At 41.1% G+C, this 24741-nt stretch overlaps 1 protein-coding gene across 1 annotated transcript in view; it reads right to left on the bottom strand.

Moving 5' to 3' along the window:
- The window catches only part of hdac11 (histone deacetylase 11), a gene marked incomplete at its 3' end in the record, with an annotated part of 174172 nt that extends 150530 nt beyond the window's left edge, over positions 1-23642 (bottom strand). The window contains exons 1-2 of the mRNA XM_079509888.1: positions 23561-23642; positions 21301-21401 (exon numbers count right to left, since the gene is read on the bottom strand). Of these exons, the coding sequence (XP_079366014.1) occupies positions 21301-21401; positions 23561-23627 (168 nt within the window). The 5' untranslated portion in view covers positions 23628-23642. The remainder of the gene's footprint in view (positions 1-21300; positions 21402-23560) is intronic.
- Positions 23643-24741: the final 1099 nt, after the last annotated feature.

Raw genomic sequence — 24741 nt, 5'->3', positions numbered from 1 at the left:
CATTAACTGACTCAATGGCCCATCATGTTTGTCCACTTCTGATTTCCCAAACCTTTTCAGCTTGACATCAAAAGATACATATCTTGCATGGAAATATACTAATATTAAAAAATGCACCGTTTTTAATACACCTATTTAAAAGGTTACAATTGTGACATATGCTTTGAGCGTATGGGTGGGCCTTATTGATGTATTATTTTGTATAGGATAAATTCATCCTTGATCCTCTCAAGCCCTATTTTAATGTATTGTAGATGATGAAAATAGCAGATCCAGAAGCTGAGAACATATTGTAAATGTTCCACCAGTCATCAAAATGGGAAGAAAGTAGCTGTAGTAGTTTTGACATATTCTGAACATGTAGTTTCAACATGTTCTGCACATGTAGTTTCAACATGTTCTGTACATGTAGTTTTAACTTGATATGATGGACTCAATAGTCCATCATATCAAGACTAACTGGAAAATAAGCATGGAGAGTAAATCGAGCCTGTCTTGCATTTAAAGGGCCATTTCACCCCTTTTGCAACCATATCTTATTTTAATGATGTTTGGAAACAAGACACACTTTTTGTGTGTAATACGTGTTTTTAAATATTTTAGTATTTCAAAGTGCCAATGATGTCACGGACACTGGTCTCACTTCCTTCCTGAACTACATGTTGTCTCAGAAAGAGACAAAAATGTCTAAAAACACAAATTACCACATAAAACCCCCAGGAAAGATATGGTTGCAAAGGGGCTGAAGTGGCCATTAAAACATGCATGTGTGAAATGTCTATTTGACCATGAGAGAATGACTTCATACAATGACTATTGCTGTGTGCAGTGGGTGCTGTGAATTTAGGATTAGGAATGCTTAACCTTGTAAAGTCCAAATGTAGGGGTGACAAATAGCTCAAGTTGCTTTTGTCACCTTTCAGATGTTGTCACAGGGATGCTAAGTATTTTCCAGTCTAAATCATTTCAATGCAAATGATTCCCAATCCTGTACCTATATCCATTCACACTATACTACAGTAGGAGTGGCTATATCCACTCTACTTATCATACTAAAAGGATCACATGCAAATGGGTTGGTCGACCCATTCAGCAATAGGGTTACACACCCTAACCCATTATCACCTGTCCATTAACAATGGGACAGACATGCTCCTAAACATTCCACAACATTCACAACCCATGTATTCTAACAAGGTATAGATAAAGGTGGAATTCTCATAGCCTACGACTAGAAATACTAATGCACTGGTATTGTACAGTAGCGTCATGCTTACCGCACATGTAAATACACACATCTACACACAACTGACTCAATTGTCCATCAAGAGTAAATGGTCAATCTGAAAGACATGTTTCACATGTTTCATTCATACCAATTGTCAGATAACATATCAACTCCATGTACTCAACTACTATTATTCTGTCATAGTTTTACCATCATCACAGTATGACTAAGGGATGTGTCACCATCCTTACACACAATTGTTAGAACATGAAGCATTTCTTATTATACGCTAGATCTACATGTAGTTACAGGTTAACCCATTCTGGACGGGAACCCCTTTTGGTGTTTTAACGAAGCATTATGTTATACTTTAGCTATTGAAAAATAGCAGATCTACAAGCTCATAGTGCGGCACCGAGTGGCACGCTACAAGCTTGTAGGTCCTGCTATTTTTGAAAAATCGCAAGTTTTTAACTCAATTCTTTGTTTCTGAGGGGGGGGGGTCCCTGGAAGAACATTTTCAGATGGGGGTCGGTGGCCAATTACATATCCTTTTTGACATGAAACATTGAGCACCACTGATACAGAAACACAAGGTACTTCAGAAAACTGTCAGGATTTAGAAGACATTTTTGAAATCTCGACGTCAGGTCTAAATGGGTTAAGTACAATGGACAGTATGCACTCTGTAACATTAAGACTTTACTCCTGTCATGTTCAATGTAGAAAGTTCAAGTAAAATATGTGTAGACTGTTTAATTGAATTAACACTCCTATCATGCTCTAGTAATAGTTTGGCATGCAGGATGTAAAATGAAGACGTTTGTGTCACTGTATTGTTCACAGTACAAGATGTCCATATTTAAAATAAGGTGAAGCACATGTGTTGTGGTGAGCTTTCTGTAATGAACACACAAATGATGTGTAGCTGTCAACCCTTTATTTGAAAAAGAATACATTTTATGAAGACAACAAAATACAGATAATCTAAACATATAATCAAACTAAGTCAATGAAATACACTATGATGATGAAAAAAAACACTTAACAGCTTTTTCCTCTTTATGCCAGGTCTGCATGTGTGTTTTTAGATTGGAATTCTGACTAAAGCCTTTTTCACAAACTGTACACGTAAATGGTTTTTCCCCTGTATGAGTCATCATGTGTCTTGTTAGATCAGTCTTTAAATTACAGCCCTTGCCACAAACTGTACACGTAAAGGGTTTTTCCCCTGTATGAGTCCTCATGTGTATTTTTAGACCACCCGTTTGACTACAGCCCTTGCCACAAACTGTACATGTAAAGGGCCTTTCCCCTGTATGAGTCCTCATGTGTGTTTTTAGTTTACTACTATGTGTGCAGCCTTTGCCACAAACGGTACACGTAAAAGGTTTTTCCCCAGTATGAGTCCTCATGTGTCTTTTTAGACTACCCCTTTGATTAAAGCCACTGTCACACACAGTACAAACAAATGGCTTTTCCCCAGAATGAATCATTGTGTGTATCTTTAGAGCTCCCTTATGATTAAAGATTTTGCCACAGTCTGCACAACTAAAATATTTCTTACCTGTGTGACTCCTTGTGCAATTACTTTGTTTTGGTGATTTGAGGTCATGGAGCAGCTTGTTGCTTAAAGACAAACTATTTCCTCCCATGTGTTGTGTATTAGGAGATTTCAGTGTGTTTAAACCTAACTGGTTATCCGTGGTTTCATCCCACTCATCACTGTCTTCAGTGATATCAGATTCAGAACAGTGTGAAGAGAAGAGCTGATCATCACTAGTTGTTTGTTGTGATGTTCCACGGTCCTCTACATCAGCTTGTGTTTCCATGTGTTTAGATGAGGTACTTGCTACAGGTTCTGTTTGTATGTGTTCATCATCTTCATGTTTCACTGATGGCAATGTCTCCGTTGATCCACCATCCTCCTCTGATCTTTGAAGTAGCTCATCATGTTCCTCTTTCATCTGTAGAGACTCTGGTTCCTCTTTCATCTGTAGAGACTCTGGTTCCTCTTTCATCTGTAGAGACTCTGGTTCCTCTTTGATCACACTGGAGGTTATCTCCTCCTGTTCATCTTTAATCTGTAGAGACTCTGGTTCCTCTTTGATCACACTGGAGGTTCTCTCCTCCTGTTCATCTTTAATCTGTAGAGACTCTGGTTCCTCTTTGATCACACTGGAGGTTCTCTCCTCCTGTTCATCTTTAATCTGTGGAGACTCTGGTTTCTCTTTGACCAGACTGGAGGTTCTCTCCTGCTGCTGGTCAGTAAATACCTCCTCTTTACACACAAGGAGGTGTATGGAGTCTAGACAGAAGATACAGAATAGAAACACATTAGACATTATTACATGAAACTTCTGTTGTTAGTTCCGTATCTGTCCTAATGTTGTTTTGATTCCAGTGTGAAGTGTCACAAAATGATTGTTTCTTACCTCAATAACACTTAATTTCTACAAGCGTCTCCTTGTTCCTCAAATATAATGTATCATTAGCTACAACCTATTGCTATCAGATATATCCACATGTAATGTTTTTGAATGCAAGTTTAACCCTAACATGAATGGATCGATGCAAAGTTTCAACCAGTTCCTCTTCCAACTGTGATCAAACATTAACGGTTAGATTAAACATAGTAAAGGTTTTACCAACCAGCTCTGTGTAGTTTGACGATTGGTTGTAAAACCATATCCAGTAGTCTGCGTTGGCGGTCAGTTTCTTGCTTGATGTGGAAAGCTTCATCCTCGTACTCTGTTAGAATTCTTCCAACGACCTCAAATATCTCTTCAGCAGCAGCAGATAGTCTCTGGTTGACCAAGGACTTCAATGTTTGTAGTAAAGCCATAACTCAAAACTTGCTGATACTAGATCTATTTTTAAAGAGCGAAAATCTAAAGTACTAAAGTTTAAAGTAGAACCAAAACAAAAACTAAATGCTTCAGCTAGTGCAGAGAGAAGTTCAGCTCTTACAACTAGCAGAGATTAAAGTGACACAAAGCAGACCAAGCTCTTGTTAAATACTAACAGAGGGCCTTGATCATCCAATCAGAGTGAGGGGGCGGCAAACAAAACTGGCCAATCACTGCTCCCAACAACAAGGCAATTCAATGAGTTTTATATCAAACATTAAGCAAATTAAACATTATAAAAGGACAATCAGATTCAGTAAAACAAATACAAATAAAGTAAAAGCTGCATTATGTAACTTTCCTATTCTACCCCGAATGTGAACCTTGTTGCCTTAATTGAAAACACATATTCAGGACACAGAGCAAAGAAAATAACAAAAACAATGAATTCAATGAATTCAATGAATTCAATGAATTCAATGAATTCAATGAATTCAATGAATTCAATGAATTCAGTTTTCAGGGAGTTTGTTCCAGGTGACCGTAGAGGTATGAATGGGTGACACGCAAGACGCATGCTTTATAAACCAGAGGTAGTATTTTGAAAATATATTATTTGGCACACATGAAGCCAGTGTTAAGGTTTAAGACCTGATATGCTCAATGTTCTTTGTATTACTAAAGACTTGAGTAGCAGCGTTCCGAATAGCTGCAGTCACCTGATATATATTTTAGGGACATCTGTAAAACACTGTTACAGTAGTCAAGACTACTATTGGACATTTTTCTAGATTCCGCCGGTTGGATATACATCATATAATCTGACTTTGACGGTGCTAATGTTGCTGGTTAAAGTCCTGAGGCCATGACTACAACAAGGTTTGAAGCGGAGCGCTGACTTTTAATCCATTGCCCTTGACTTCAAAACAAGTACTTTTCAGTTTTTTCTTTGTTTATTTGAGGACAATCTTGGTATATCCAATTTGGTATATCCAAAATTGATTCGTTCAATGCATGTTCTCAGTGTTTCTATTGGACATGGCATAGTAGATTTGTGTGTCGAGAAAAAATAACTTACTTATAGAACAATATAGCAAAATATCTTAATTGCTATCCTAAATGGGAATATTTGATACATGTTTACCACTTCACCTTGAACACCCACTGACCGGACAGGAACAATGCAAAGATGATTATAAAAAACAATACCGGAGAATAGAATATGACACTGTTTTGCTTGTTATTTGTATAACTAAAGTTTAATGTTAATATGTACTATGTAGTCAAATATGTGACAAGCTGGCTGGGTCATATTAATGCTAATATGCACCACTCTGACGATGTGCTTCACTGGGTTTCACACAGTGGCGGAAGGATCCTATAACGGCAGTGGGTGCCCCCCGCCCCGCCCCCTCGTACACCATTGCTCACGAAAGCAAGATCCTTGACCCAATTACAGTCACTGCATCTTACCTTTTAATTCAAGTAAAAGTAGTCTGAGGAAAAGGAACAGTTCTGTTCCCCTCTGTTTGTCAAGTGTGGAGATTACCCGGCGGCCGGCGGTGTTGCTGCCCCTCCCCTCCCCTCCCCTCCCCTCCCGGCTCATGGCTCTTTACAGATGGGCCGACGGTACACAGACAGCAGCCTCTCCAGTGTTAGTGTTGTGTTGCTGCAGGAGACAGAGTGTGAATGAACCGTGCGCTCACTGGAACAAAGCCACCGTATTAGCATTCGAATACCTGTTCTGTGAACACCGTAAAGGTGTGTGCCTACGTGACAAAATGACCAAGGGGAGGGGATCTTCAGCCTTAATCTCAGAAACCGTTGGTTTCACACATTCTCAGTTAGATTGAGAGTTAATGGACGGACAGCAGACAGTATGTGTGAATGGATGTTTTTGTAATATGCTAATTTCCTCTTATTGTTCCAGGCCTCACTCGAGTTTGTCCACTTCTGATTTCCCAAACCCTTTCAGCTTGACACTCAAAAGATACATGTGTTGTCTTGCCTGGAAATACACTTATAACATTTTATTTTGATATGTTAACCTCTCAAGACCCTTTTTATAGTATGTTGTAGATTAGAAGATGAAAACAAGTTGTAAATGTTTCACCTATGTCATCAAAACAGTTAGAAAGTGGCTGTTCTGTACATGTAGTTTAACATGTCCTGGTGAAATATCGTTCTGTACATGCAGCAGTATAGAGAGTAACTTTGGTGTTAAGCATTGTTATACTTTAGCTTTTGAAAAATAGCAGATCTACAAGTGTGGCACGAGTGCCGCGCTACAAGCTTGTAGATCTGCTATTTTTGAATATATATACAGTGTATATATTCTTTCAGAGCGAACATTTGAACTCAAATCTTTGCTTCTGGGGGGGTCCCTGGAACAACATTTTGAGGTGGGGGTCGGAGGCCAATTATATATAGTTGTGGGGGTCCTTGACATGGAAATGTTTGAGAACGACTGATATAGAAACATAGGGTTTTTCTGAAAACTGTCAGGATTTAGAAGACATTTGTAGAATCGTCCTCAGGTCTGAATGGGTTAAACCAGAGGACTTCAAAGTTTATCAGTCCGAGGACGGCCCCTTAGCTGATCGAAAAAGAGAGAGAGAGATGGGAGACCCCCCCCCCCCACGGAATATTGGATTCATATTAATGTGGTGTTTACAAAGTTATAGAACAAAATTCTGTGGGTCTTGAAAGATGAGTAAAATAAAATGCTCAGAAACGATAGCGAGGGCTGCAATTATAGGCTATGTAGGAAACCCTGCAGTATCTCTGAGGACTGACTCTCTAGGAGTCCCTGTTGAAGACCCCTGTTTAAAAAAAAATAAAGGACAAACCTACACGCTTTCTCTCTGCCACTTAGAGCCTCAAAATAACATTACAACTATCTACATCTATCTATCTAGTTGCTGCGAGAGTGAGGTCTAGCCAACACCAACTCGGGATTCCTGGATCGCTGCCCTCCACAAATTCCTGTTCTTGAGCTCTTCAGTGTTATTAGCCAAGCTGCCGCGCCGCAGCACGTCTACATAGGTGGCACGCTTCTTTCCCCTCCTGGCTTTGCCCTGGGTTGGCTCCCATAGAGTAAATTTACTTTCCTCAAGTTCTGGGTGCCTGACGCAGTGCCCTGCCAGCCTCATCCTTCTCTCTCTGACTTTGTCTGTGACCCGTGGTAGGTCCCCATAGAGGTCCACATTTCTGATGCGGTCCGTCCATGTGACACCTAGTGCCATTCGTAGCAACTAACTATCTATCTATCTATCTACTGTATCTATCAGTTCACACACTGTTTGACAGGGTCTAGTTCAGACCAGTAGTTCTCAACCTGTGGGCCGGCGCCCACTGGTGGGCCGTGAGGCTACTGCAATAAAGTCATGTGATATCAATCAATTTAAGTATAATATGAGTATCAGTATTCCACTGATTGAAGCCATTACGTTTATTATGGGTTTAAGTTAAATTGTGTTTACTCCAATTCATTTGACCAAAATCTAATCAAATCATGAAAATACACACGGCCCACCCATCTGTCTGAGCACTCAAGTGGTCTGACCACGTGGGTTGTGGAAACCAAGGCAATTAGGAAAAAAGGATCACAGAATGTAACGAATGTTTGGTGCTTGTGGTGTTGTAAGCATTATGTTATACTTTAGCTATTGAAAAATAGCAGATCTACAAGCTCATAGCACGGCACCGAGTGCCAAGAATCCAACGTTTCGACCTACATGTAGGAGGTCCCTGAAGAAGACCTCCTAGGTTGAAACGTTGTATTCTTGTCAATAAATATACAGCATCTTGGCTACGAGTGTGCGGCCTTTTCTCATTTTTACTCAGTTACTGCCTTAGGCCAGAAGCTGAGAGCATATTGTAAATGTTCCGCCTGTCATCAAAATGGGAAGAAAGTAGCTGTAGTAGTTTTGACATATTCTGCACATGTGGTTTCAACATGTTCTGCACATGTAGTTTCAACATGTTCTGTACATGCAGTTTTAACTTGATATGATGGACTCATTAGTCCATCATATCAAGACTAACTGGAAAATAAGCATGGAGAGAAAATCGAGCCTGTCTTGCGTTTAAAGGGCCATTTCACCCCTTTTGCAAGCATATCTTATTTTAATTATGTTTGGGAAACAAGACACACTTTTTGTGTGTAATACGTGTTTTTAGATATTTTAGTATTTCAAAGTGCCAATGATGTCATGGGCACTGGTCTCACTTCCTTCCTGAACTAAATGTAGTCTCAGAAAGAGACATAAATGTCTAAAAACACAAATTACCACATAAACAAACCAGGAAATATATGGTTGCAAAGGGGCTGAAGTGGCCATTAAAACATGCATGTGTGAAATGTCTATTTGACCATGAGAGAATGACTTCATACAATGACTATTGCTGTGTGCAGTGGGTGCTGTGAATTTAGGATTAGGAATGTTTAACCTTGTAAAGTCCAAATGTAGGGTTGACAAATAGCTCAAATTGCTTTTGTCACCTTTCAGATGTTGTCACAGGGATGCTAAGTATTTTCCAGTCTAAATCATTTAAATGCAAATGATTCCCAATCCTGTACACGTTCCACTCCATTCACACTATACTACAGTAGGAGTGGCTATATCCACTCTACTTATCACACTAAAGGGATCACATGCAAATTGGTTGGTCGATCCATTCAGCAATAGGGTTGCACACCTTAACCCATTATCACCTGTCCATTAACAATTGGACAGACATGCTCCTAAACATTCCACAACATTCTAACAAGGTAGATAAAGGTGGAATTCCCATAGCCTACGACGAATAAATAATAATGCACTGGTATTGTACAGTAGCGTCATGCTTACCGTACATGTAAAGACACACATCTACACACAACTGACTTATTGTCCATCAAGAGTAAATGGTCAATCTGAAAGACATGTTTCACATGTTTCATTCATACCAATTGTCAGATAACATATCAACTCCATGTCCACAACTACTATTATTGTCTCCACCAGGCCGAAGGCATGGGGAGAGAGTATGTTTTGCACTCCGTCCGTGTGTGTGTCCGTCCGTCCTTCCTTCCGTCCGTCTGTGTACAGCTAATCTCCGGCACCGTTAACCCGGCCGATGCCAAACTTTGCACACACACTCCCTGGATGCCAACGATGAACCTCTGCCCCACATTTTCCAGAACGGCCAGTTATAGCGCCACCATGAGGCAGCTTTTCACATTTTTTACCTACAACTGCACCGATCTGCGTGAAACGTTGCATGCACACTCCCTAGAGGCCAAGGACAAACCTTTGACCTGCATTTTCCGCATCTGCCTTTTATAGCGCCACCAGGAGGACGACTTTTGTAAAACACATTTTTTGATATTACTCCTCCAGATTCTGTCCAAAAATCTCACAAATCGTTACACAGTATCTCTATGGTCATGTGCTCAAGTCGGATCTGTCCGATATTTCATATGCCATCTTAATTGGCTATAATTGGCTTTCACAGTTTGCAAGATTGCCCCGTTTTGAACAATAGCCTCAAATCATGAACGCAGCATGCAATTTACGTGAAATCTTTCACACTTTTTCTTACTAGGCTGAGGAATATATCCCACCCTTTTCACATTGGCCTGTTATAGCGCCACCAACAGGTTGATTTTTGCACACTCCTATCCTCCTGGTGGAGACCTGTGCCCGGAAGGGCACTTTTTCTAGTTTTGTCATAGTTTTGCCATCATCACAGTATGACTAAGGGATGTGTCACCATCCTTACACACAATTGTTAGAACATGAAGATTGATTATTGTTCACAGTACAAGATGTATTTCTGTAAGCTTTCTGTAATGAACACAAAGGATGTGTAGCTGTCAACCCTTTATTTGAAAAATAATACATTTTATGAAGACAACATAATACAGAGAATCTAAACATATAATCAAACTAAGTCAATAAAATACACTATGATGATGAAAAAACACGTTTTAACATTTAACAGCTTTTTCCTCTTTATGACAGGTCTTCATGTGAGTTTTTAGATTGCAATTATGACTAAAGCCTTTTTCACAAACTGTACACGTAAATGTTTTTTCCCCTGTATGAGTCCTCATGTGTGTTTTTAGATTGGAATTCTGACTAAAGCTTTTTTCACAAACTGTACACGTAAATGTTTTTTCCCCTGTATGAGTCCTCATGTGTAATTTTAGATCACTCGTTTGACTACAGCCCTTGCCACAAACTGTACATGTAAAGGGGTTTTCCCCTGTATGAGTCCTCATGTGCATTTTTAATTGGCCATTATGAGTGCAGCCCTTGCCACAAACGGTACACGTAAAGGGCTTTTCCCCTGTATGAGTCATCATGTGTCTTTTTAGATCAGTCTTTGAATTACAGCCCTTGCCACAAACTGTACATGTAAAGGGCTTTTCCCCTGTATGAGTCATCATGTGTCTTTTTAGATCAGTCTTTGAATTACAGCCCTTGCCACAAACTGTACATGTAAAGGGCTTTTCCCCTGTGTGAGTCATCATGTGTAATGTTAGAGTACCCTTTCTTTGACAGCCTTTTCCACAGACTGTGCAAGAAAAGGGCTTTTCCCCTGTGTGAGTCATCATGTGTAATGTTAGATGACCCCTTTGATTAAAGCCACTGTCACACACAGTACAAACAAATGGCCTTTCCCCTGAATGAATCATTGTGTGCATCTTTAGATGCCCCTTATGATTAAACATTTTGCCACAGTCTGCACAACTAAAATATTTCTTACCTGTGTGACTCCTCTTGCAATTACTTTGTTTTGGTGATTTGAGGTCATGGAGCAGCTTGTTGCTTAAAGACAAACTATTTCCTCCCATGTGTTGTGTATTATGAGATTTAAGTGTGTTTAAACCTAACTGGTTATCCGTGGTTTCATCCCACTCATCACTGTCTTCAGTGATATCAGATTCAGAACAGTGTGAAGAGAAGAGCTGATCATCACTAGTTTGTTGTGATGTTCCACAGTCCTCTACATCAGCTTGTGTTTCCATGTGTTTAGATGAGGTACTTGCTACAGGTTCTGTTTGTATATGTTCATCATCTTCATGTTTCACTGATGGCATTGTCTCCGTTGATCCACCATCCTCCTCTGATCTTTGAAGTAGCTCATCATGTTCCTCTTTCATCTGTAGAGACTCTGGTTCCTCTTTCATCTGTAGAGACTCTGGTTCCTCTTTCATCTGTAGAGACTCTGGTTCCTCTTTCATCTGTAGAGACTCTGGTTCCTCTTTCATCTGTAGAGACTCTGGTTCCTCTTTCATATGTAGAGACTCTGGTTCCTCTTTGATCACACTGGAGGTTATCTCCTCCTGTTCATCTTTAATCTGTAGAGACTCTGGTTCCTCTTTGATCACACTGGAGGTTCTCTCCTCCTGTTCATCTTTAATCTGTAGAGACTCTGGTTCCTCTTTGATCACACTGGAGGTTCTCTCCTCCTGTTCATCTTTAATCTGTGGAGACTCTGGTTTCTCTTTGACCAGACTGGAGGTTCTCTCCTGCTGCTGGTCAGTAAATACCTCCTCTTTACACACAAGGAGGTGTATGGAGTCTAGACAGAAGATACAGAATAGAAACACATTAGACATTATTACATGAAACTTCTGTTGTTAGTTCCGTAACTGTCCTAATGTTGTTTTGATTCCAGTGTGAAGTGTCACAAAATGATTGTTTCTTACCTCAATAACACTTAATTTCTACAAGCGTCTCCTTGTTCCTCAAATATAATGTATCATTAGCTACAACCTATTGCTATCAGATATATCCACATATAATGTTTTTGAATGCAAGTTTAACCCTAACATGAATGGATCGATGCAAAGTTTCAACCAGTTCCTCTTCCAACTGTGTTCAAACATTAACGTTAGATTAAACATAGTAAAGGTTTTACCAACCAGCTCTGTGTAGTTTGACGATTGGTTGTAAAACCATATCCAGTAGTCTGCGTTGGCGGTCAGTTTCTTGCTTGATGTGGAAAGCTTCATCCTCGTACTCTGTTAGAATTCTTCCAACGACCTCAAATATCTCTTCAGCAGCAGCAGATAGTCTCTGGTTGACCAAGGACTTCAATGTTTGTAGTAAAGCCATAACTCAAAACCTGCTGATACTAGATCTATTTTTAAAGAGCGAAAATCTAAAGTACTAAAGTTTAAAGTAGAACCAAAACAAAAACTAAATGCTTCAGCTAGTGCAGAGAGAAGTTCAGCTCTTACAACTAGCAGAGATTAAAGTGACACAAAGCAGACCAAGCTCTTGTTAAATACTAACAGAGGGCCCTGATCATCCAATCAGAGTGAGGGGGCGGCAAACAAAACTGGCCAATCACTGCTCCCAACAACAAGGCAATTCAATGAGTTTTATATCAAACATTAAGCAAATTAAACATTATAAAAGGACAATCAGATTCAGTAAAACAAATACAAATAAAGTAAAAGCTGCATTATGTAACTTTCCTATTCTACCCCGAATGTGAACCTTGTTGCCTTAATTGAAAACACATATTCAGGACACAGAGCAAAGAAAATAACAAAAACAATGAATTCAATGAATTCAATGAATTCAATGAATTCAATGAATTCAATGAATTCAATGAATTCAATGAATTCAATGAATTCAATGAATTCAATGAAATGTCAGTGTAGAATAATAATTACACCATGTCAATGAAAGGCAGCAGCAAACATGCATGCATGTTTTTAGCTGTGATTTTAAATAATGGAGTTGTTGCAGACCTGCAGTTTTCAGGGAGTTTGTTCCAGGTGACCGTAGAGGTATGAATGGGTGACACGCAAGACGCATGCTTTATAAACCAGCGGTAGTATTTTGAAAATATATTATTTGGCACACATGAAGCCAGTGTTAAGGTTTAAGACCTGATATGCTCAATGTTCTTTGTATTACTAAAGACTTGAGTAGCAGCGTTCCGAATAGCTGCAGTCACCTGATATATTTTTAGGGACACTGACTTTGACGGTGCTAATGTGGCTGGTTAAAGTTCTGAGGCCATGACTACAACAAGGTTTGAAGCTGAGCGTTGACTTTTAATCCATTGTCCTTGACTTCAAAACAAGTACTTTTCAGTTTTGTCTTTGTTTATTTGAGGACAATCTTGGTATATCCAATTTAGTATATCCAAAATTGATTCGTTCAATGCATGTTCTCAGTGTTTCTATTGGACATGGCATAGTAGATTTGTGTGTCGAGAATAGAGCAAAATATCTTAATTGCTATCCTAAATGGGAATATTTGATACATGTTTACCACTTCACCTTGAACACCCACTGACCGGACAGGAACAATGCAAAGATGATTATAAGAAACAATACCGGAGAATAAAATATGACACTGTTTTGCTTGTTATTTGTATAACTAAAGTTTAATGTTAATATGTACTATGTAGTCAAATATGTGACAAGGTGGCTGGGTCATATTAAAGGGTAAGACCACTTTTTTAGAGGTTTGGGTTGTTTTCTTACCTTATTATGGTCAAACTAGTCCAGTCCAGGAGTTATTTCGCTCCATAGTGCAGTTTTACAGAAAATAGCGTTATAAAAATACCAGCCCATTGACTTACATTGTACACTGAAACAGCTCTCAAAATCACTCTTTTAGTTCGTAAACAAACACAAACAAAGTTGTTTCAGACAATATAGAGCAACACCAAACCTCATGTGGTTTTTTTTTTTCATAAAAATGTTAACTTCCTGTTGATTTGTCCATTTTTATTCAGAAGAAAACCCGGACTGGATCCATGGATCCGGATCCAGATCTTCATATAGTAAAATCAACAGGAAGTTAACATTTTTATGAAAAAAAAAAACCACATGAGGTTTGGTGTTGCTCTATATTGTCTGAAACAACTTTGTTTGTGTTTGTTTACGAACTAAAAGAGTGATTTTGAGAGCTGTTTCAGTGTACAATGTAAGTCAATGGGCTGGTATTTTTATAACGCTATTTTCTGTAAAACTGCACTATGGAGCGAAATAACTCCTGGACTGGACTAGTTTGACCATAATAAGGTAAGAAAACAACCCAAACCTCTAAAAAAGTGGTCTTACCCTTTAATGCTAATATGCACCACTCTGACGATGTGCTTCACTGGGTTTCACACAGTGGCGGAAGGATCCTATAACGGCAGTGGGTGCCCCCCGCCCCGCCCCCTCGTACACCATTGCTCACGAAAGCAAGATCCTTGACCCAATTACAGTCACTGCATCTTACCTTTTAATTAAAGTAAAAGTAGTCTGAGGAAAAGGAACAGTTCTGTTCCCCTCTGTTTGTCAAGTCTCAAATCAGTGTGGAGATTACCTGGCGGCCGGCGGTGTTGCTGCCCCTCCCCTCCCCTCTCCTGCTGCAGGAGACGGAGTGTGAATGAACCGTGCGCTCACTGGAACAAAGCCACCGTATTAGCATTTGAATACCTGTTCTGTGAACACCGTAAAGGTGTGTGCCTACGTGACAAAATGACCAAGGGGAGGGGATCTTCAGCCTTAATCTCAGAAACCGTTGGTTTCACACATTCTCAGTTAGATTGAGAGTTAATGGACGGACAGCAGACAGTATGTGTGAATGGATGTTTTTGTAATATGCTAATTTCCTCTTATTGTTCCAGGCCTCACTCGAGTTTGTCCACTTCTGATTTCCCAAACCCTTTCAGTTTGACACTCAAAAGATACATGTGTTGTCTTGCCTGGAAATACACTTATAACATTTTATTTTGATATGTTAACCTCTCAAGACCCTTTTTATAGTATGTTGTAGATTAGAAGATGAAAACAAGTTGTAAATGTTTCACCTATGTCATCAAAACAGTTAGAAAGTGGCTGTTCTGTACATGTAGTTTAACATGTCCTGGTGAAATATCGTTCTGTACATGCAGCAGTATAGAGAGTAACTTTGGTGTTAAGCATCGTTATACTTTAGCTATTGAAAAATAGCAGATCTACAAGCGCGGCACCGAGTGCCGCGCTACAAGCTTGTAGATCTGCTATTTTTGAATATATATACAGTGTATATATTCTTTCAGAGCGAACATTTGAACTCAAATCTTTGCTTCTGGGGGGTCCCTGGAACAACATTTTGAGGTGGGGGTCGGAGGCCAATTATATATAGTTGTGGGGGTCCTTGACATGGAAATGTTTGAGAACGACTGATATAGAAACATAGGGTTTTTCTGAAAACTGTCAGGATTTAGAAGACATTTGTAGAATCGTCCTCAGGTCTAAATGGGTTAAACCAGAGGACTTCAAAGTGTATCAGTCCGAGGACGGCCCCTTAGCTGATCGAAGAAGAGAGAGAGAGATGGGAGACCCCCCCCCCCCCCCCCCACGGAATATTGGATTCATATTAATGTGGTGTTTACAAAGTTATAGAACAAAATTCTGTGGGTCTTGAAAGATGAGTAAAATAAAATTCTCAGAAACGATGGCGAGGGCTGCAATTATAGGCTATGTAGGAAACCCTGCAGTATCTCTGAGGACTGACTCTCTAGGAGTCCCTGTTGAAGACCCCTGTTTAAAAAAAAAAAAAGGACAAAACTACACGCTTTCTCTCTGCCACTTAGAGCCTCAAAATAACATTACAACTATCTACATCTATCTATCTATCTAGTTGCTGCGAGAGTGAGGTCTAGCCAACACCAACACGGGATTCCTGGATCGCTGCCCTCCACAAATTCCTATCCAACATCAGGTTCTTGAGCTCTTCAGTGTTGTTAGCCAAGCTGCCGCGCCGCAGCACGTCTACATAGGTGGTACGCTTCTTTCCCCTCCTGGCTTTGCCCTGGGTTGGCTCCCATAGAGTCAATTTACTTTCCTCAAGTTCTGGGTGCCAGAACTTGAGGCCACAGTGCCCTGCCAGCCTCATCCTTCTCTCTCTGACTTTGTCTGTGACCCGTGGTAGGTCCCCATAGAGGTCCACATTTCTGATGCGGTCCGTCCATGTGACACCTAGTGCCATTCGTAGCAACTAACTATCTATCTATCTATCTATCTATCAGTTCACACTTCACACACTGTTTGACAGGGTCTAGTTCAGACCAGTAGTTCTCAACCTGTGGGCCGGCGCCCACTGGTGGGCCGTGAGGCTACTGCAATAAAGTCATGTGATATCAATCAATTTAAGTATAATATGAGTATCAGTATTCCACTGATTGAAGCCATTACGTTTATTATGGGTTTAAGTTAAATTGTGTTTACTCCAATTCATTTGACCAAAATCTAATCAAATCATGAAAATAAACATGTTCTGAAAATGCACACTGTCTGAGCACTCAAGTGGTCTGACCACGTGGGTTGTGGAAACCAAGGCAATTAGGAAAAAAGGATCACAGAATGTAACGAATGTTTGGTGCTTGTGGTGTTGTAAGCATTATGTTATACTTTAGATAAGTAGCAGATCTACAAGCTCGTAGCGCGGCACCGAGTGCCGCGCTACGAGCTTGTAGGTCTGCTATTTTTGAAAAATCGTGAAAATGTGGCGCAAATCTTTGAATATATATTCTTTCAGAGTGAACGTTTTTAACTCAAATATTTGCTTCTGGGGGGAGGGTCCCTGGAACAACATATTTTCAGATGGGGGGGGGGGGTCGGTGGCCAATTACATATCATTGTTGGGGTCCTTGACATGAAATATTGAGAACCACTGATATAGAAACACGAGGTTTTTCATAAAATTGTCATGATTTAGAAGACATCTTTTTAAATTTCGACGTCAGGCCTAAACGGGTTAACTATAAAAGGCAAGCAGACCCGCTGAACAGCGCTGAAGGAATAGGTCCAAAAAGACACCATCTAATCAACAAGTAAGACGCGCGAATGCAGCTCGTAAATTGCAAAAACAACAATTAGAATAAATTCCTTATTTTTTAAGGTTTTTTTTAAGTTCTTTTTTTTGTGTTTTTTAAGATTAAGTTTTTTTTAAGTTAAGGTTTTATTAAGTTTTTCCTTTTAAAGTTTTTCCTTTTTAAGTTTTTTTTTTAAGTTAAGTTTTTTTTAAGTTAAGTTTTGTGTGTGTGTGTGTGTGCGTGCGTGCATGCGTGCGTGTGTGTGTGCGTGCATGTGTGTGTGTGTTTTTGTGTGTGATACAGCTGCGCCCTCTGGTGGTGGGCGGGTGGTGCTACAGCGTGACAGACACACACACAGACAGACAGACAGACATGATCTGCTGGGTCTCATAGTAAATGCTCACTGCGTTCGCAATCACTGCGTTCGCAATAAATAAACAAATAATGCAGGGGTCTCCAAAGTGTTCCAGGCCAAGGACAAGAGAGAGAAAGAGAGAGAGAGAGAGGGACCCATCATCATCCACTCCATATTGTATAAAATTGCCCAGAGAGTACAGGGTGTTAGGGTAGTGTAGGCGTGACGATGTAGAATGAAGGCATGGAATTACCTCTTCAAGGTCTCCGTGAATGTGAGGAATTAATTAATTCTCCACATGTTTCTCAACTGGACGAAGCAGGACTGAAAGTACCATTTGCCCATCAAAGGACAAAGTCACGGTCGAACCACTGTACGTCACACCTATAGATTTCGAGCCGAGGTCTTTACATCGTCTTTACATCTGCCTAGCTGTGCCTGGATGGTGAGGGTGGAGTCTGGGGAGCCATGTAGGAGGAGGACGTGTATGGAGTGTACAGATTGATTGATTGATTGATTGATTGATTGATTGATTGATTGATTGATTGACAGTTTGCAGAATTACAGTACATTTCAAGTACAACTCAATACAAAAACTGAATGTTAACTGTGAGTGGACGACACCATAAAGCATTACACTTGTTTTCAATTCATCAAAACATTTAGAGACGTACGAATATACACTTCTAGCAAAAACAGGAAATAATCATAGGAAGTAAAAAGGGAAAAGGGGTGGGTGGGGGATTCAGATTTTACGGGGGCCAGTTTCGAATTGCAGCCGTCCGTAGGTGCCCTTTGAGAGCGATTTTGAAGGAGTCAAGGGAGGGCATGTATGAAGAAGGCTTGACGCCGAAACGCCTCTTTGTCGATTTGCTTTGTTTGTTCGTGCTGTATTCTGAATTAAGAGTATACCAGAAGGACCTCGGAGTGCTGGATATTACCTTTCCTGACTTTGAATCTTCGTTCACTGCAAACTGCATACATACAGGCTGAGAGTGCTTGTTTTTCTCTTCTATTTTGATTGTCATAATAATACAGTATGACTCAGACAGCCCCCTATCAAGTAGCAACCCTGTTAAACCATTTAGGCCTGATAAAAAATCTCTTCAAAATCCTGACAGTTTTCTGAAAAACCATATGTTTCTGTATCTGTGGTGCTCAATATTTCATATCCCCAAAATTATATGTAATATGCCTCCGCCCCCCCATCTTAAAATATGTTGTTCCAGGGACCTCCCCAGAACGAAAGATTTGAGTTAAAATCTTCACCAATAATCTTCATTAATAATATATATTCAAAGATTTGAGGCACATTTTCACGATTTTGCAAAAATAGCAGACCTACAAGTTCATAGCGCGGCACTCGGTGCCGCGCTATGAGCTTGTAGATCTGCTATTTTTCAATAGCTAAAGTATAACATAATGCTTAGTTAAAACACCAAAAGGGGTTCCCGCCCAGAATGGGTTGAGGGCTTTTTGTTTTTGTCAAGGTTTCCATACCGACAAATGGCAGCAAAGGAAATAACTATATATGAAGGCCCTGTAGAACAAAATCATCAATGACTTATCCACCTGGCATCGGTTGAAGAGAGGTTCCCAAAGAAGAGAGGTTGATTGCCTCGTTATATCTCTGATTGAAGGACGTCTGCTGCTTTCCTAACCCTAATGCACTCCATTTACCACAATGTTGCTTTTGTTTTGCTACTTAATTACTTTACCTAATTAACACCACTGCACAGCGGCAGCAACTGTGTGTGTGTGTGTGTGTGTGTGTGTGTGTGTGTGTGTGTGTGTGTGTGTGTGTGTGTGTGCGCGTGCGTGCGTGCGTGCGTGCGTGCGTGCGTGTGTGCGTGTGTGTGTGCGTGCGTGCGTGTGTGTGTGTGTGATGTGGGAATGTCATGGGTGTTGTTCTTTTGTACATCTACAAGTGTTCGTGCCAAATCCCCAAAATACATACATAATTACACTGAAATCGTGTCTAGAGTAGACTGTGATAGAGGGGCGCCGTCTCTACCAAACTTGAGTCACGAGAGACGCCACCCAGTGAGCTAAAGCTTGCGAGTTGCCGTGTCGAACGTTGCAAAGTTCGGTAGAGCCGGCTCAGCCCTGTCCGAGTTGAAACCCGATAGCACAGAATCGGAAAACAAATTAAAATCCGAACTCACACAAACACGGTTGAAACAGCACGGGTTGGCAATTCCGTACATGCAATACTAGTGAAAGCCACGCCTCCGTCGCGGTCAAAACTGCAGTAGTGCAATATGTACGGATTTTGGGGTTTTCTAGGCGTGTATGCACGGAATTGCCAATCCGTGCTATTTCACTGTGTTTGGGTGAGATCGGGCTCGTGTGTGTGTGTGTGTGTGTGTGTGTGTGTGTGTGTGTGTGTGTGTGTGTGTGTGTGTGTGTGTGTGTGTGTGTGTGTGTGTGTGTGTGTGTGTGTGTGTGTGTGTGTGTGCGTGCGTGCGTGCGTGCGTGAGAGAGATACATCACAGGAGGATGACTCATGCTCATTGTAAAGCACTAGCATATGAGCCATCATCACAGCCTGGTTGATTTGGACAGGCTTCCATTTAAAGTAAAAGCAGCAACATCACGACGTAAAGAACACTCAGTTACAAGTATAAGGCCTGTGTTCACAATTTTACTGGAGTAAAATTCTCCTCAAACTTTAACATTTTCCTACAATCTCACAACAACCCATTATGACACGTTGTGAGCCTGTGTAGAATAGATCAAGCATACAATTAGGCATACATGGTTCATGTATGTTTTGTAATAATCCTATATTACATATTTAATGGACGTCACAAACATAACATAACATACTTGTGAGGCCCGATCCGCACTGAACTTGGCACAAACACTGGCCATGACAATAGTCTCACCATGACAATCAGTCTCACCATGACAATAGTCTCACCATGACAATCAGTCTCACCATGACAATAGTCTCACCATGACAATAGTCTCACCATGACAATCAGTCTCACCATGACAATAGTCTCACCATGACAATAGTCTCACCATGACAATCAGTCTCACCATGACAATAGTCTCACCATGACAATAGTCTCACCATGACAATAGTCTCACCATGACAATAGTCTCACCATGACAATCAGTCTCACCATGACAATCAGTCTCACCATGACAATAGTCTCACCATGACAATCAGTCTCACCATGACAATAGTCTCACCATGACAATAGTCTCACCATGACAATCAGTCTCACCATGACAATCAGTCTCACCATGACAATAGTCTCACCATGACAATAGTCTCACCAACCATGACAATAGTCTCACCATGACAATCAGTCTCACCATGACAATAGTCTCACCATGACAATAGTCTCACCATGACAATCAGTCTCACCATGACAATAGTCTCACCAACCATGACAATAGTCTCACCATGACAATCAGTCTCACCATGACAATAGTCTCACCATGACAATAGTCTCACCATGACAATCAGTCTCACCATGACAATAGTCTCACCATGACAATAGTCTCACCAACCATGACAATCAGTCTCACCATGACAATAGTCTCACCATGACAATAGTCTCACCATGACAATAGTCTCACCATGACAATAGTCTCACCATGACAATCAGTCTCACCATGACAATAGTCTCACCATGACAATAGTCTCACCATGACAATCAGTCTCACCATGACAATAGTCTCACCATGACAATAGTCTCACCATGACAATCAGTCTCACCATGACAATAGTCTCACCATGACAATAGTCTCACCATGACAATAGTCTCACCATGACAATAGTCTCACCATGACAATAGTCTCACCATGACAATCAGTCTCACCATGACAATCAGTCTCACCATGACAATAGTCTCACCAGGAGCCACAGGCATACTGCCTGTGTGTGTGGATCAATACACCGTAAATGTCAATATGAGACCTTTTGTGTTGTTATTTGTTTTTTAATGAATATATCTCCAAGCACAAAATAATAATTTCAACCATACAGACAGACAGACACCGACCGACCGACCAACAGACAGACAGACAGACAGACAGACAGGTACCTTCAGACTACGTAGGTAGCGTTTGGTATGGACCACCAGTAGGTCGTCCTCCGTGGCCTCGCGGGCCTCAACGATGTTCCCATCACTGATCAGCTGATCCTCTGATAGAGAAACACACACACGCCACCATTACAATCACTCCTTACTCTGCTCGCTGCTATGGGCAAGGCACGGCAAGGAACGGCAATTTTCTCCAGGAAGGGCGAGATCATTTTGCGACTTACGGCCTATACGTCGCAACCTTTAGCTTTAGGTCGAGACCAGGGGTCATCAACATGTCCGTGGCACAGACTTGGTGTTGTCCGTGGCAACATTTTAGATTTTCTTTTTACAAACCATAAATGTTCTTATTTTGACCATAAGACCCAATTATTGAATGTCTAGTCTCCAGGTTGTCTTTTGCTATGACACTGTAGGAGTCATAGCATCTATTACTAGTGGTTCTCAAATGTTTTATTTGCAAGGACCTCCTTAACTCTGAGAGTGTACAATTGGAACCAAATAGACCCATAACATAAGGATCCATTTTGTTCCATCTGTACACTCTCAGAGTTACAGACCTGTTATGGTCATTCAGGGCTAGCTCCTTTCTGGTGATATTATTGTCCACTCATTTTGAATGTCCATGGAAAAAATTGAATTTTGACAAAAATGTCCACCACATGCCAACATGGTGACCAAGGCCAACCCTTCAACTTGGTCAACCGACCAAGACCAACCCTTGGTCGGGACCTATACGCTATAGGTCACGACGTAAAGCATATAGGTCCCGACCTGGCCGACCTATGCCTTATAGGTCTGGGCGTACGTCTCGACCTAAAGTGCGTACATGCGAAATGTATGCAAAGAAAAAGTGCAAAATTATCTAGCTGTCTCTCATTTTATTCATATAGCACCTGTCATACACAAAGGCAATATAAGAAGAATAGAATAGATGCAATTAAAATGAGATAAAAGGAGCATATAAATTAGAACAAGTACTCCCACCTTTGATAAAAGATAAAAGGTTGGGGATTTCCTAATGCAAGCTGGAATGTTATTCCAGGTTTGTGGTAGTTCTATATAATGCACTAACAGTGGGTCGGACTCGGGACCCATTTGTGGGTCGCAGACACATTTTCATGGGTCCCTTCATTTTGTTTTTAATTATTATTATTATTTTGCGTCAAGTTGTGAGCCTGTAGATCTGCTATTTTCACTAGTTTGGGTCCTGGGAAAACGTCTAATTTATCTTTTGGGTCACAGGCTAAAAGGTTTGGGAACCACTGCACTATATTGTCAGTCACTCTCAAAACCTCTTTTCTCCATAGCAGATCCACCAGCTCGGAATTCGGGTGTGAAAAGACACATTTTGAGCTTGTCAAGTTACAGAGAAAGGATGGGTGGGGAACAGGGAATCTAAGGTATTCGAGGAGTTAAACTATGCATTTTATACAGTATATAAAAAATATAACTGGGGAGTCTGTCCATGCTTGGGCTTTAAAAGTAATCAGTAAAATGTTAAAAATGGACCCTGGAGCTCATAGGCGACCAGTGGAGAACAGCAAATGGCGGTGTGTGTGTGTGTGTGTGTGTGTGTGTGTGTGTGTGTGTGTGTGTGTGTGTGTGTATGAGGGAAGTGTTTGAACACTGTGTGAGTCGACGTTCCGTCTTGAGAGACTATACTACCCAGGGGAGCCGAACCGGGAGCCCTCCGATTCCCAGACGGGCCGCCCTACTCTATAGTCCAGTAATAATGTAATTTGACCTCTAACTAATTGCAAAAAAAACAAACTCAACTGATTTTGCATCTTCAATATATCCTGAATAACAGAAAGAAAGTTGCCTGGAATTGTCTGAGGGGAAAGTGTTGAAAATGGCCTGTACAGTATGGCCACCATTGACATTCTATTATAAGGCAATATCTTCTAAATTTCCTTATGCTTTAAGTAGCATGTGACATATCAAACTAGGTTGTTGTCATGATGCTGAAGCCATTCCAAGCATTAGTTTTGCATACAAATACTCATTGGGCTACATTTGGCCATAGCAACTTGCCAAAATGTAATGAGGTCAGCACATTTGGGCAAGTTGCTACTAGACTAAGAGCACTGTTTCACAAACACTGGGTCGGGAGCCATTTGTGGGTTAGGTGGCGAAACTAGTCCACTAACGTGTCTGTCTTGTTGGTCTCGACCTGAGGTTTGTGAACCACTGCTCAGAGCTCCCCCCTTATATGTCTGGATAAATACGTGATCCACTGCCCCCCCTTGTTGTGTACCTTTCAGAAAGCGGATGACTTTCCCCCACTTGCCGGCGTCGAAGGCGTGCAGCTTCTCCAGACCCATGAAGGTGATGTTGTAGTTAGGATGGTAGACGATGGGCAGACATGTAGCAGGGACGCTGTCGTATAGACCACTGCTGAGAGACAGACAGACCACTGCTGAGAGACAGACAGACCACTGCTGTTAGACAGGTCTCACTGCTGAGAGACAGACTGAGAGACAGACCACTGCTGTTAGACAGACAGACCACTGCTGTTAGACAGACAGACAGACAGACTGAGAGACAGACAGACAGACCACTGCTGTTAGACAGACAGACAGACTGAGAGACAGACAGACAGACCACTGCTGTTAGACAGACAGACAGACCACTGCTGTTAGACAGACAGACAGACAGACAGACCACTGCTGTTAGACAGACAGACAGACTGAGAGACAGACAGACAGACCACTGCTGTTAGACAGACAGACAGAGTCAGACAGACAGACCACTGCTGTTAGACAGACAGACAGACAGACTGAGAGTCAGACAGACAGACCACTGCTGTTAGACAGACAGACAGACTGAGAGTCAGACAGACAGACCACTGCTGTTAGACAGACAGACAGACTGAGAGACAGACAGACAGACCACTGCTGTTAGATAGACAGACAGACAGACAGACAGACAGACTGAGAGACAGACAGACTACTGCTGAGACAGACAGACAGACAGACAGACAGACAGACAGACAGACAGACAGACAGACAGACAGACAGACAGACTAAAAGGTAATAGTTACGTATAGGGGTTCCCGGTCTAAATGTGTTAACAACAGGCCTTAATGAGTAGCCTATACTACGGTCAGTCCGTTTCTGTTTTGCTGTTGCGTTGTACAGAACGTATAGTTCTTAAACTTTTTTTGTGCCAAGGACCCCAACATTGATATATGAATTTGACCTCAGACCCCCATCTGAAAATGGTTTGTGCCAACTGCCAGGGGTTACCCCCAGAAGTGGTGGTCCCTGGCACAAAAAGAAACAAAAGGGGGGCAAGCTTGCAGCGCAGTGACACACTGTGAGCTTGTACATCTGCTATTTTCGAATGGCCAACATATAAAGTGGTTAAAATGATTGCGATGCTACTTTTGCTGTGATTAACTACTTAACTATTAACTACCCCCCACACACACACACA

Source organism: Electrona antarctica, assembly GCF_951216825.1.
Source record: "Electrona antarctica genome assembly, chromosome: 9".
In the NCBI taxonomy this organism is placed as follows: Eukaryota; Metazoa; Chordata; class Actinopteri; order Myctophiformes; family Myctophidae; genus Electrona; species Electrona antarctica.
The sequence above is the reverse complement of the archived record's forward strand: the minus strand, read 5'-3'. Positions and strand labels throughout refer to the sequence as shown.